Below are 16,146 nucleotides of genomic sequence, written 5' to 3'. Positions count from 1 at the left end.
TTTTGTTGATATTGTTGTTGTTGTCATTGTCGTTGTTGTTGTAATCACGCGCGACTCACCGCTCATATGTATAATTTATAACATTTTTTGTGACAGATGATGATGATGATGCTTACAATTGTTGTTGTTCGTGTTGTTGTTGATGTTGTTACCGATGAATGTATTATATTATACCCTAGGTTGAAGTGCGTACCGCATAAAATATTAAGCAATGCACAAAAAACAAATAGCAACAACAACAACAACGACAGCACCAGCAGCAGTAGCAGAAACATGTAAGTTCAAGGTTATGACCCCGAGCAGTCATTGTACACGGTTTATTGTACTTTTTCTCCTGCATTTTGTTGTTGCTGTTGTAAGTTTGCAATAACAACAACAAAAACAAGCAACTCCCTCTGACCCAAGACCATTTCATCTATAATTATTTATACGATGTTTCATTTGTTTTGGAATTTTTCCATATAACGAAGATGTAAGATGAAAATGAAAGAGTTTTAATGGGATATCTAGTTTGTTTTTTTTTTTCTTCTTCCATATTTCTGTTGCTTGCCAATTGTTACAATTGTTAGCCGCTGCACCCAATTGGTTGTGGGTTGCAAATTCCATTGCGCTATTCCAATACCCCCTAAAGAGATGCATCGACAACTACGAGTTTTCACGGCCGTCTTTCGGTCAAAACTACGAATGCAAAATGTAACAAAATCGACTCGGTTTTGTACTTTTCACATAAAAGGGTTTTTTGCCTCAGAAAAATTATTTCAATATCTGTTTAGATAAATAATGTATGACTGTTTATTGACTACGTTTGTATTGATTACAAAATAGCCAACAGTAACCATCCCCCTTATTTGAGTGGAAATCATCTTCAATATTTTATGCACCTGCGATAGGTGAAGGAAATCATCTCCAATATTTTATGCACCTACGATAGGTAAGTGAGTCTAGTGGCAGCCCCATATAGACACAGGTTGGTCCTTTGTGCTGCTCGGTGTTGGGGATTCGTCAGCATCTTGCTGTCTCTTGAAACTTTGGCATGTTAGTTTGTATAAAAATATCTACTAGACATTTTTGTATTGTAATACTTCATTGGTAATTTTGAATTAATTAAAATTATTTTCAAATATTCAATTACACACTGTTTAGTAATCAGTCACCGAAAGGCTATAAGGTAGAGTATGTAAGATTTCTATAAATATATGTAACAGGTCTTCCCGACCCCATTAAATATACATAAATTTTAAATCATCATGACAAAGCACATCGTCCGTCTGTCTGGCATGTCTATCTCTTTAAGTGAACGCTCTGATTTCAGAATATTAAAAACATTAAAATAAATCAAAAAGTTGAAAGGAATAAAAACGATTGTAAACTAGCTTTGCTGTTCCACTAAAAATGTTATATTATCATGAAATATTTTAGCTTCAGAACGACGGGCGGTTCCTTAACACATCTTGGGATTTTCGGTTACGCATGCATAACTTTTTAGACTTGTACTAAACTATATTCTGCCCAACCCACATCGTTCGCACAACTCCATGTTGAGGTAGAGGACAGAGTGTATTGCAGTTTCTAAAATTTCGAAAAGAAATACACAACACATAGCAAATACTTAGGATCCATCGCGATACGATCACTCAAAAATGCATCGATTGATGTGTGAATAATGTATTGATTGTTTAGTCCGATCGAATGGTGTGAATGAATGCAGCATAACGGGAAAATGCAGTGTTTCCACCCCACATGTTCCGCACACGACTGCCCTTACCGTTGGCGAGTATTTCCCTCGCTACCGGCAGATGGCGCGGTTGCTGATCGTAACTGACCATTAAAAATACTGTTTTCTGTAACTGATGGGATGAGTAAATTTGACCAAACCTGGCCCCAAAAATTAAAATTTTTGTGCATAACTTTTCAAGCTCTTTCTTCTTATATCTTTATTTTTTTTAGGAAGAAGAGGAATTCAATTTATTTAACATTAGTTTACTATGATCTTAGTGACAAGATAAACGTAAAATATGTACTAAGTAAATAGTAAGCATTAAATAATCCTGTAATTCAAAGCAATAAACGGCAAAATATAAAAACAGTTACAAGTTAAACTTTTTCAATGATTTGATCACAAAAATGAATATTAGTTTGTTTAATATATTGTTATTACTTTTGAATTGATACTTTTTAATATTTTTCGCATGATTGAGAAAGTCACAATTAATAAGCTAAATAGGTACTTCTAATAGAAATAGTATAAATATTAGATCAAATAAAAAAAACAATACTAGTCATCGCTGGACAAAAGTATTTTATTTATATTATTATTTATCATCATTTATATTAGCAAAATAAATAATTATAACATTGTTGTACGATTTTTTCTATCCATTTGTAACAATATCTATATGCAGGTACATGTAGTATTTACTAAAAAGCTAAGGCATCGCTATCGGCGCCACTGTCCGTGGCCAACGGTGCGTATGCGTTGCCTGCTAATTGTATGAGACGCACACGCGCCCAACGCGCAGCTTTTGCTTTACGTCGACCTCGTCTGCGTTTAATAGGAATACACACACACACACAAAAGCATACAGACAAACTTACACACACACACACAGATACAGATACAGATACCTGCCTTTAGTTGTGCGCGCTCACACTTTAGTGTTTGGCTTTTGGCGTTTGGCGTGCGCAACCGCCGACTACTACTACGACCAAGACGATGAAAACTGTCGTTGTTGTGATAATGATTGAGCGTTGATGACGCCGATGACAACGAATCAAAACTTAGAGCAAGACGACGACGACGACAACGACAACAACAACAAAAATATCATCAACAACAACAACAACAATAAAAACATCAACAACAATGTACAACAATTTACATGTGTGCTGTGTATCTTTGTTTATTTTGTTACGCGCTATTTTGCCGTTATTGTTTGCTTTTATCATTTGTATCAAAGAGCCAAATATGTACAATGGGCTTCAAACTGGAACTTGTAAAAAGGTTTTCACAGCTGTCTGTGCTCCCTTTTTCATCGCTACTGATCTGATTGTCTGCCGTCTGCCCCCCTGCCCGCTCCCATGCCTGCCCCCATGCCTGCCTACCCGTCTCGTCTCTCTGTGTGTATGTATGTGTATTTGTATTTGAATAATGTGTTAGCTAAGCGTCAATAGTTCAAAATTTCGAGCTACTGCGCATGCTCAGGGACCAAAGACTGATTTGGCTGACTGCCGAAAAAAAAAAAAAAACGAAAAGAATGGAAACATTTAGCATTTCACTTGGCACTCACCAAAATGCCCAACATACGAATGTTACCCTTGAAATCGGGCTTTATAACTCTATTCTGCTGTTTGTATCGTCCAACAAAGCATTTTCAACATTTGAATATTTTCTCTCTCTTCATTTTCTAGTTTTTGAGCATTTATTACTTACTATATATCTAAGGTGCAACATGCCGCTTAGTTTAATAACTTTTAAGAGTCATGGACTAATGATAAGAACGAAACAAGATTTTGCAACCGTCGAGCTTAACCTTCTATCGGATATTCCTTTTATTAAGTAAATATACAGTAAATATATATGTATGTACATATATGTATGTCTTACTTAAGAGTCGAAAATGTGTGTTAGTCATAGAAACTATCCGACCATTGCAGGCAGACTTACTTAGCTCGAGCGCGGGCTCAAAGTTCAGCTTGTTGGAGTATGGTTTTTCCGAATTTTTAGCTCATGCAGCTTACATTCACTCACACACAAACACACACACACAACCGCACGCACATACACACAAGTGCATACATGCTTGCATGCGTATGTTGAAACGAAACGAAAAACGTGCGGCTCGACCAATAAGATCTTAACACTCATAGTTCATAACTGTGCTTGTATTGAAAGCCGAGCATTTCATTAAGCCGATGAACAGAACGACCGCAAGCCGAATGTTGAACGAACGGGGTGCTCTGCTGTGCTGCTGGATGGGAGTTGCAATTAACCGATCTATTTTTAAGTTTGCATTTTTTTCATTTGATTTGTTACTGATTTCCCCGATGGTTGAGTTGAACCTGAAGTTTCGTTTGCTTTTGGCCGAATTTGTCTATCTTGGCAATTGTCGCAATATTTAAAGCTTTAGACGGGCGCTTTCATTGGCTGAAGTGTCTGTGTCGGTGTCGGTGTTGGTGTTGTTTTTGTTGTTATTATTGCTACTGCTGTTGTCTGGCTGCTGTTTAACATGCTAACGTGCTAACATGCCGTTAATTAACACAACGCGACAACAAAACTAACGGCCATCATAATTTTGCTCTCATGAGCGAAAAAAGCAAATAAACGAATAATGTCCATACGCGCCAGTGTACTAGAGCGCGTCTCTTTGTCTGTCTAATTGCCCTCCACACTGTACGTCTGTCTGTCTGTTGGGTATGGTTTGAATTCAATTGCCTGTTTGCCCCTCTTTATCAATTTGGCGCACTTTACGACGACGACGCGCCGACAGCGACGGCGCTGCCATTGCTGCTGCTGCTGCTGGCTTCGTCGCAGCTGTAATCAAATCAGTACGCGGCGCTCACAAACACATTGAAATCAATTAAACCCGTTGTCGTCATTAGTTCGCTCGCCGCTCCTGAGATACGCGTACACTTGTTGCTGCTGCTGCTGCTCACACCTAAATTTTCAACGAGATAGAGAAAGAGAAAGCAGAAACATTGCTCACGCTCGCGCACGCACTCAGCATCGTGTGCGCTGGCGCCGCAGAAGGCAGCGAGCCAACAAGTGAGCCAGCCAGCCTAAAGTCGCAGGCATCATTGCGGCTTGTCGTTCTTTTAGATTTTTAGTTCATCGATCTCAGCGTAAGTGTTCGGAAGCAGCTGACGGCTACGCGCACGATCAAGCGGCCGGCGCTATTGCGACTTCGATTATTTTTCTCCCCAAATATACATACAGTCGAGCGCGCGCAGACTAATCGAATTTGAAAACGACTTTTTGCATTTTTCGAATTTTTTGTGAAATATTTAAATGTTTTTTTTTGTTTTGTTTTTGTTAATTTTGCATATTACCGGCATTTTTTAAATATCTCGCTTTTAGATATGTGACTGTGCATATATATGTATACGTGTGCATACATATACTTATATATATATATGTGTGTGTGTATTAGCGTATGCAGCTATTATTAAATATTATTATTACTATTGTGCGTGTGTGTATGTCCATTTTTTTTTTTTATCAGCGGCGGCTGCCCCAACTTAGTATTATTATTATTTTTTTTGTTTCCTCGCTCGACTGATCATTGTGAGTAGCGCGCACGCGTTTATCTTCCTATCATGAATACTATGTAGTTTTTCATGACGATTTCATTTTGAGCAGCTTATTGTCAAACAACAATTTTGTGTCGAAAGAGTAACAAGAAGCAGCGGCTGCAGTCAGAGAAACGAACAGTTGCGACTTTGTTCGCACGATCGCAACAAGAGCAACAACAACAAGAAGTATAACAATAAAAACAGCAACACCGCAGCTTTATCTTATCGCCGGCGAAAAAGTCAGGCCAGTTTTGTAGCCGCAGGCGCCGCACGCATCGAAAACAACAACAAAAAGCAAGAAAAAGAATATTTCGCATTCCCAAAACAGTTCGCAGCTAAGCTCGTACATATCTCGAATGATATTTAGCCGTGATAAATATTTCCAATCAGCATTTCGAAAAAATCCAAAATTTGTGTGTTTCAAGTCATCTGCCTATTAAGTATCTTGTGGAAAGTGAAGAGAAAATTTGTGCTTAGTTTTAAAATATTTGTGTGAATCATTCAAAACAAATTCCAATGCATATAGGAATCTTGCAACCCTTTCAAAACAGCTTCGTAGTTATTACTATTACTATTGTTGTTTCATATTAGTTTCTTCAATCCCTGATCTCTCTCTCTCTCTCTTTCTTGTATGAAAAATACTTTGAAACACATTTAAAACATATCCTAATAATAGTAATTGTTTTATAACTTAAAAATAATTAGTTTATGTTGAAACAAATCTCTCTAACTGGATGACAAAACTTGGCTTAGACTCTCCCTCGACTCTCAGCCAACTCACTCGACTGCAACATTCACTCTTGTTTAATCGTTTTATTTATTTAAACAGTGCAGAATTAAATGTGAATGGCTGATAATTGTGTTTCAGCCTCTTAGTTTCATGTAACCGCTTACCACCTGCCAATAAGCTGCCCAATTGCAAACAAGTGTTCTGTTTCCCTGATTGTCAATTACTTATAACAAACATGAAACTATACGCTCAAGAGCTGTAATTTAATTATAAACAATAGCCTTTTCACAATATATGTACATAAATAAGTCCACACCAGCGACAAACAATGTACATATATATCGGTAAATTTTTTGATGAGGCGCTCATCAAGTCCTATGTATGGGGAAAGTATGTAATAGTATTTAGCAGAGAAACAATAGACTCTTCAAAGATACTAGAGAGAACAAAAAACATGAGATCTATGTATGTACAATACGAATAGATAAAAGCACGAACTTAATTTGATCCGCTTGTCGAAGTCATGAATACGTTTATTTAGATAGTTCGGCTTAAAAATTCAACAGAACCTGTTCTGTTCTTCGCAAGATTCGGTTGGGATGAAACTGAGCAAATAAAATGGAATCAGCAACTAATCATAGTTTGTTCAGCACATACCATATTTCTATTTATCACCGATCCAATTCGGAACTATAAAATTCTTTGTCCGAGCCCTTACTAGTATTTTAAATGCTAATAATTGTTCGTCTTCTTCGAAGCTGTACGACTAAGTACTGGGCACAAATATTCTGCAACTTTCTACACTACCACTAAAATAATGGTACCAATTAGTAGCAGACTGGTTTACTAAAATATATAGAGGTACCTATGTATATATGTACATTTAAGTGAAAATTCGAGCACGGTATAGAAGAAGTTCTCAGGGTGCGAGCAGCGGCACTTTTTTGGGTATGGCCTATATTGGTTTTTCTTTTCCAAACTGGGTCAATTCGTGATTTTTCACGGTGCTGCTTCGCTTAGGAAACCGAACCACATGTGCGAGTATTAAATTATTAAATTCTCGTACAATTTCAATTAGCATTTAATCAAGCAGAGAACACTTGCCTGTCGATTCAAGACAAGCCCACGCGGCGGTGCTAACACAATTATCTGTGTCACTAAGTAAAGTGGAGAAGTAAACAAACAGACAGACACACAAACGAACAAACAGATAGACAGACGGACATACAGACAGACAGACAGATAGATAGATAGAGGAACAAACAAATACAGTAGTAGCTAAATTATCTGAACACGCGAGCAATTCGGCAGCCCTGGACTGACTGGTCCAGTTGCCTGGCATTATAGTTCAGGGCATTTAATTATCCACCCTGATGATGGACCCATCACGCTGATTAGAGGGCATTTTTGCAACCTATTTCCGGGCCGGGCACGACAATCGAAGCAATCAACAATTAAGAATCAAAACTTGCTTTACCCGTCAGCCAGCCTGTCTGCCTGCCGGTGCCTTTTCGAATCCAGAAATCTCATGGAAAATTCGCAGATAAGAAAAGTAAAAGGGCGTAGAACTAAAAAAAATCAGAAACCAGTCTTCAGATTCGGTTTTGTTTTTTGTACATTTTTAAAAGCATATACGTGCGTTGTGCTGTAACTGTAAAAGCAAAAGGAGAAAAAAAAAAACAAGGAAGCCAGAGCACTCTTTTAAAAAGTCTCAAGGTGCTTGCTGCATAGCGTAACGTGAAACTCGTTCCACAAAGGTGCAAAAAAAGAAGAAGATGAAGAGGGGGAGGAAAACAGAAAAAGAATGTGTGTGACGAGGAAGACAAAACGGTGTGTTGGAGAAACGTATGCGTCTGTAAACGCATCCCGTTGTTTGCGAATTTACAAGTTGCCCTCCTTAAATGCTTAAGTAGTATCTTAATTTATAAACACTTACTGCCTGCTCTGATTTTACACGACTCTCTGTCTGTCTGTCTGTCTGCCTATCTGTCTGTTTGTTGCCTGTTCGTTCTTGTGATCGAAAAGGCATATCGGTTTTATGCCAATTAATGTCGCCGTTCTGTATCCTTCAAGAGCTTTCAGAGTGCCAGCACAAGCATTCTTCTGCCGTTTCGGGGAAACAACATGTTACAATACTCTCGTTTATTATAGCCCCGATACTAACGTACAGGGTATATCACAGTCAAGAGAACTCTACTGCGGCGTTCTTTATTGTTTTTTGTTGTTGTTCTTCTTCTTTTTGTCGCGAGATAGGATGGACTTTGAACCGCTCGCAAAATATCACAGATATTTCTTACAGCTTTTTTATTGTTCTCTTTTTCTGCTGCCAGTTGTTGACTTTAATTCAGCACCAGAAAAATAACATACACACACACACATATATATATATATATATATATAGTACATACACGCCAAATGCGAATTTTACAAACAAAACGAAAATTATAAAAATAAAAAAAAATAAAATGTAAATAAAAATACATGCTTTGGAGAAACGATTTAATTTAAGTCGCGCGCGTTTCATTTTTGTTTTGTGCGCGTTTTACACAATTTTCATTTTTTGATGTTATTATTATTTTACACTCACAGCAAGCAGACAACAACAACAAGAAACAACAACAAACAAAAACACAAAAAGGACAGTCATGTTTCTATTATGAAGAACAACAACTACAACAAAATGTACAAAACAATTTCATTGAAATACCAAAAAACGAAAATTAAACAGTACAATTACAACAAATAAATAACTATAATTAATTATTTATATATATCATATATATCAACATAATACAAACATGTATATGTATATACCGTAGAAGTGCCAATTTAAAATACCAAAAACAAAAAAACAACAACAACAACAAGAAAACAAACAAGGTTAAATATTTTAAGAGCAATATACTCGAGACTTAAGACAACCGAACAGAACAGAATACAAGTAGAATAGAACAACTGCAATAATACTTCTAACTACTGCAATAAATAATTTATTTATCAAATTAGTTTAAAATATAAACAAAGTGTCAACGACAACAAAATGCGCTTCACTTACAATCAGTATAAATATTATGAATCGGGATACCGGATCCCATCCAAAATGCATAATTTGGGCCACCATCATGGTAGTGGCACCAACGGCAACAATAGCAATAGCAGCAGCAATCACCACCATCACTATAGCAACAACAACAACAACCACAGCCACAATAATACCAACGCAAATGCATATCCACATCAGCATCATTATAAAAGTAATTTCGGTAAGCACGCCTGGGAAATATTAATCCAATACATAGTATATACTCACCATATGATGCATATGACTTGCATAAACAAGTACCCCTCTAAGTTATCCGATTGATTATTACATTTTAAGAGGGTTTCTTATCCTATTCGATATGCATTTTATATTATACATACATATAGGCTAAATGAATACCGGAACTGGTTTTCATGATTTGAGCTATCTAGCTTAAGCTTAGGAAGTGTTTCATTATATGTTTCTGGTTCGAGTGCACTGAAAAATCTTGTTTATACAAGTATCATTTACTACAATCCTAATGACTCCAAATTTCAATTCCAAGTCGTATACACCTAATTATGTTTTTACACGGTAGATTGGTTCCTAAAAAAGTCGTGTAAATATGAATCGTGCTAAATGAAGTGAAGTCGTGTAATATACTTATATAAAATTTTAAATTTTCAAACCGTGTAAACAAAGACTATATGACACATATAACTTGCATATCTATAAACGAGTACCCCTCTAAGTTATCCGATTGAATATCAAACTTAGAGAGGGTTAAGCTTAAGAAGTGTTTCATGATATGTTTTTGGTTCAAATATACTGTAAAGTCTAATTATGATACTAATTAGACAAATCATGTTACAATCCTAATGACTCAAAATTTCAATTCCAATTCGTATTTTTCAAAAAGGTTCAGATTTTGCGTACTTAGTTTTTTATTTATATGTTGGAGATTTCGTGTAAACTTTCAGATACCGCCCATATATCAAACCAAATAGTATTGTGTTCCAAAAAGGGTGCTTCGATAACTGAATCCTTTATTTATTTATCGACATGAAAAAGGGAGTAATGATAATTGTTCAAATCTTCGATAGAATCAAATCTAATTTATAGATACTCGTATGTAAACATTAAATCAAGGAATAAGTTGGTTGATCTCAATCGAAACTTCTCTAAGGAGTTAAGGTCCAAAGTAAAGCACATAATATCGAGGCAAATGTATATCGTTACGTACTACTTAGTTAGAATGAAGAATAGCAACGTTAAATTATTTTTACAGCATATTTAATTCATTGACCGCTTAGGGAGATGACATTCAATTTTAGAACTCAACCACAACAATGAGAATCATAACAAATTGAATTAAATTTTAGTATTCACAATTGATGTGAGCTCACGCCACTTACGTGCAGATTTGTGCGTATAAATAGTTATATACGGCTCTCATTCCTTTTAGAAGAATGCATGTATGCGACTGCCAAGATTTACTCGTAATGTAGTCATGAAAAATATAAAACCCCAGAAACGTAGCTCAGCTATGAAGTCTTTCATTTTACAATAGTATAATATCGTATATGGTACGATCAAAAGTTTTGAGATAAGGCTCGGAGGCAACTCCGAACCTATAAGGTATTTATATTCTTCGACCGTCTGTCTGTATGAACGCCTCTATTTCGGAAACGGGTGAGCCCACATTGACGAAACTTAGAATCTACACTCTCTTAGTCTTTCGGGAACACGAGTTTATTTTATTAAAGAATTTCTTCAACTTCTATATTTCATATATATTTTTTTATATTTCATCCAAATCGGTCAATCAATAGAAAAGCTATTAGCGAAACTTTAGCAGCAGACTCGTTATTTTTCTTTATGCTTCTGGAGGAAGTTTATTTCTTACTCGACTGTAACATTCTCTTTTGTTCGATAATTATATTTATTAATAATCTTTCCATAAATATGAAGTTTTCATTTCAATTATAAATAAATGGCCAGGACCCAGACCAATTTAATTTGAAAGCAGCTCTACCTTGGTCGTCTTCGTTAAGCTGGGATAATTCTATATACATATCCCCTAGATTGGTAATAACGAATGCTTAAATTTTAGCTTTAAATCAATTTTTTATCTGGCCCGGACTCGTCCAATTTTTGGAATAAGACTGAGTCACACTTACTTGTATTCCGTTCGAGAGCAACAATATCAAATGTTTAAAGATTGGTGTAAAAAGGGCGTGCGATGTTGTCGTCGCCGGCTTGTGGGTGGGCCCCGATATTCGTTGCTACTTTTGCGTTATCAGAGCGCCGAGCTCTGGGCAAAGAGCGAGGCACCTAGGCAGGTAGACAACAGGTAGATAAGTAGGTAGATAGGTAGGCGCGTTCCCAAAACAAATATTTGCTCATTGATTACGCTCTGTGTAGTACAAAAACAATGCAGGCTCAACGCCAGGCACATTATTACATACTCGTACATACCTGTATACCGGGAATATAAAATTGAAAAAATTCAAACAAATAGGCAAACCAGGCAACATTCCGTGGCTCTAGTGCGTGCAGCATTTTCGAGTTCAGAGGCGCGATTTTTAACAGATAGCACCCATAATGATAGCAGGTATATTTAATAAAGTCTTAAAATCTGCTCTTATTGTGTCTCAATTCCTGGAATTTACGCCACATTTTGCGAACACAATGTTGTTGCTGTTTTTGTGGTTGTTGTTGGTTTTTTTGCGCAGCGCTCCTGAAAGCAGCGCCAAAAACCAACGCCCTGACAACTCTACAGTAAAAACAACAACAACAGCAGCAGCAGCGGCAGCAAAAACAAGCCATTGGCACAAATAATTAACGCAATTTTTATGCCACTTTTTGTTTATACTCTTTATTATTATGTGTGTGTTTTTTTTTATTTTTTCTGACAACTTCTCTGACGTCAGAGGCAATTGTAAATATTGTAAAACATCACTTTTTGTTGCTCTTTCTTCATTGAAGTTGTGCGACGCATTCTACGTTTTCCAAAATACAAAATGGAGAGTATGGCATTATTATTTTATCATGATCATGATGAGTATATGTGTGTGTGTATGTGTGTTAGCCAATTACAATGTTATAATAAACACAGATGACAAACGTAAGATGCGTTACAAAAATGTCGCTTCGTACATACTATAAATATTCATATATCGCGAATTTCCATAATTGGTTCGGTTGGAATTTGCGACTTATAGAAACCGATTTGTAAACTGTTTACTTTGCAAGATTTCGTTCTTAAATAATATATCTCTGCTTAAGGGTTGATTGTGTTTAAGTTTAAAACAAGAGAGAACGCTACAGTCGAGCAAGCCCGACAGTGTAATACCCTGTACCCAGGTAAACTTCCGTCGCTGAGTTATATGCGCCTATAGCAGCAGCAAAAAGAGGAAGAAGAGGAGCGAACTTGTTGCTGCAGTTTGTGGGGGTTGTACAGGCGAGAATTTGTTTCGCTAATAACTTTTCTTAGAATCGACCAAATTAAATAAAATTTTAAAGAACAGTAGAAAATTATATATAAATTATGTGTGCAAAGTTTGGTTTAGGTAGCATTTGAAATGTGGACGCTATTGACGAAATTCTGTAGCGGGGGAAGGGGGGGAAATTCCAAAAAATAAAATAAACTCGTCCTTTCTCGGACCTAGGAGAATCTGGATGCTTTTATAGTTTCTGAGATCCTCGCGTTCATCCAGACGGATAGGCGGACAGACGGACGGACGGACATGTCTAGATCGATTTCTCTCGTCATGCTGATTCAGAATATATATACTTTATGGGGTCGGAGATGCTTCCTTCTGCATGTTACATACTTTGCACAAACCTAATATACCCTTTTTACCCTACGGGTACAGGGTATAAAAATTAATTTTTCTTGTACATACATATACATATAACTTTTACTTAAGAAACTGGCATAAAATACAATTTTGTAATCTGTCTTCTACAAATATTTTTGATTTCTTTTTGTTGGAATTCCATTGAATTTATTGAAAAAGAACTGGCAATTTAAACATTGAACACAATATATATAAATTGGAAAAACAAAATATTATACCTTTCGAAATTGATCGAAAAAAAGTAAAAGTCGAACGAAGCCAAATCTAGCGAAAATGGGGAGCGGTAAAAATATGAAAACAATCGGTTAGAATTGACGACGAATGAGACGTCGCATTATATTCCACGATGATTGGTCCAAACGTACAAAACACCAAAAAATTACTTTAAAACGGAGCATTAACGGATTAACCAGATGGAATTGTGTTTCCGAAGAATATACGTAGTTCGCTTAACATCGACGAGACATCACTTTTAACTTCTCCAAATGAGTTTTTAACCGAATTCAAAAAAGGAGGAGGTTATCAATTTGTCTGCACGTTCGACTGGTTGAACCATTTGAAAGCTGGTGCTTTCCGAATGGTCCCATTTCAATTTTGTTTAGTTCTGACAATGACATCCATCCATCCGGCAACTACTATAACCATACCTCATTTAGTCCAAATAGCTGAACATTCTATTCTTGAACAGGATGCTGTTATTCAAAATCATCCTCCAAACATGAAGTCACTTTAAATGACAAAAAAAAAACATTCACTGCCAGTTGTAAGACCTGAAGAAATTTGATTTGTTTTTTATTTTTTTATTTTTACTTATCCGGGTATTTTGTATTTTGTTTGACTCCTTTATGATGCCTTTCGTATGTTGAGTTCTGAGCAATTTTTATTGGTTATCAGTTAACTTGTGTGTAGACTCAATTGTTCGGTTTAAATGCAATGCATCGCTGATTGGGAGATATTGATTTTCCATATCCATTAATTTCATTTATTTGGTTGATTTTTGATAGATTCGCGTCCTTTTATTATTATTTATTATTAACTGTTCGACATGTTTGCACGTTCATTCAAGTCATCACAAACATTCTTGAATCGCGTATACCACTCGTGGACCCTGCCACAAGACAAAAAATTGTGTCTTGAAACTAGTTATAGCAATTGGAACGTTTCGGAAAAGAGTTGTCAAGAGTATAATCCCGAACTTAATAATTCGATCGCCATTTTTGTATCGATAGCGCAAACACAGGCTTCCAACGATCCGATTATCATGAAATTTTGACAGGATGTCATTATATAGTAAGATGTGCCCAGATAGCGATATTTCCAAAAACTCCTGTATGGGATGCGTCTAATACATATCTATTGAAAACAACAACTTACTTTCCTTTTTATGTAACTTTGTATTGAAAGGAAAAAGTGGTTAGTTCTCTTCTAAATTTTTAAATAAGTTAAATATTTAATTAAATATTTGTTAATAATTAAATTGAAATTTTTCTGTATAGATTCGAGTTGTAATTAAATTTTTAAACGGGGATTTAAATCTGGGCAAATAATCGAAACAAGAATAATACTTCATACCCACCTGAGTGACTAGCTGTGGTGAAGAGTGGTGAGGTGAATTGAGATGAGACAGTATTGTGGTGAATGATATTTGTGCGAATCAGTTGGGATCGGTTTGGTCTGGAGATGGCAACCAGTTGAGAGAGAGTTGATGGCGCACGCCAGTTTTCTTATCGCTAATACTTTACGTATGTGTTGTTGTTGTTGTTGCAGCTAAAGCTGCTGTTGATGCTTTTGTTGGAGCTGTTGCTGATGATAATATTGTGGCCCATTGCTGATACCGAGAACGCACAGGGTGCACATTTTTATGAGCATCAATTGAGCGCCAAGCTGCAACAATGAAGTGCCACAGCGGCCATAGCGACAACAACAACAACAGCAAAAACAACAAGCTATATGCATTTGCAACAAAAGCTGTGCGTGTGTGTCTTGGGATGTCAAGGGAGCGGGGCACGGTTGACTCTGCTTTAATTGTGAATGTATTTCATGCCTCGGCGCGAGTTCAACGAACTTGCATTTTTATCAGCAGCCAAGTTGTGAGTCGAGCGCCGAGCGCCGAGCACCGAGCGTCGAGCGGCGACTGACTTGCGTCCAAGTAATCGGACAATATATTTTTTCGCATTGTTATACTTTGCTTTGCATTATATCTACTCTATATCTATATCTCTTCCCTCTCTCTTTTACAGGCATGCGTATGACCATGTCGACAAACTCAACCATGAGTCCGCGCATACATCGCAAAGGTTTTCGCATACCATCAAAAAGACAGCCGGGCAAAGGACTGCCAGGCAAACTGCACACCATAACAAGGGTAAGGAGTTGACCAGAAAGAACCTTTCACGAAAAACAAAAACAAAAACGGGTTTTCTTTTTTTAGCCAAATATGGATTCGCATTAATTTTTTTATTCGCTTTATTAGGGAAGGTTTAAGCTTTATAAGTTGATCGGATCGTTTAGGGAGAAAACCTATCTGCTAGGTGTACAGTTTTCAATTGTCATTAGGATAGCCGTTTTCTACTCCTTCCCAAAGGATCAACGTTATTAGATTTGTGGTTTCCTTAGTTTGTTTTGACCGATGATAGGTTTCTTGAGGCATGAATAAAAGAACCATAGATTACTCATAAGGAATATTGAAGAGCAAACAATCAATGTCATTAGATTTGTAATTTCATTAATTATAGCCTGTACCCAGAGGGTGAAAGGCTATACTAGTTTTGTGCGCATGTATGTAACACACAGAAGGAGGCGTGGCAGACCCCACAAGGTATATATATATTCTTGACAAGCCGAGTCGATATAGCCATGTCCGTCTGTATGAGCGCAAGGATCTCAGAAGGTACAAGAGCTAGAATTACCAAACTTGGCATCCAGGTTCCCCTAAGCCCTAGGCAGGTCAAGTTTGTTTTTTTATTTTGATACCCCCCCCCCCTCCCACTCTCCCGCAATTCGTGTTTTTTCTTATAACTTCCGTAATTCTTGGAATTTTGAAATCAATTTTGGTAGTTACATCCAGTTAGTGCTTATGTGTCCGTTTCATCACGATAGGTCAATTCTGAAGAAAGTTATAGCCATAAATAAAATCGCTGCTCATGCGCAGCCTGCAGCACTGCCGGCAGCTGTTGTTGTTGTTGCTGCTTTGGTTGAACTTTGTGCTGCATACATACACGCATATAAACACGCATAGGTAC

General features: G+C 36.8%; 1 protein-coding gene across 2 annotated transcripts in view; it reads left to right on the top strand.

The window, feature by feature from the left end:
- Positions 1-16,146, top strand: part of LOC115627552 (nuclear factor of activated T-cells 5) — a 68,198-nt gene that overhangs the window by 30,170 nt on the left and 21,882 nt on the right. Inside the window, exons 1-2 of one of the 2 annotated variants that reach the window (XM_030523269.1) lie at positions 9,060-9,282; positions 15,145-15,269. In XM_030523269.1, coding sequence (XP_030379129.1) covers positions 9,060-9,282; positions 15,145-15,269 — 348 coding nt within the window. Of the gene's footprint in view, positions 1-9,059; positions 9,283-15,144; positions 15,270-16,146 lie in introns of those variants that run through there. The other variant, XM_030523270.1, reaches the window with a different exon arrangement.

The sequence above is a fragment of the Scaptodrosophila lebanonensis genome, unplaced genomic scaffold, assembly GCF_003285725.1.
Source record: "Scaptodrosophila lebanonensis strain 11010-0011.00,11010-0021.00 unplaced genomic scaffold, SlebRS2 tig00000096-arrow-pilon, whole genome shotgun sequence".
In the NCBI taxonomy this organism is placed as follows: Eukaryota; Metazoa; Arthropoda; class Insecta; order Diptera; family Drosophilidae; genus Scaptodrosophila; species Scaptodrosophila lebanonensis.
This window is presented reverse-complemented; position numbering and strand designations above follow the sequence as displayed.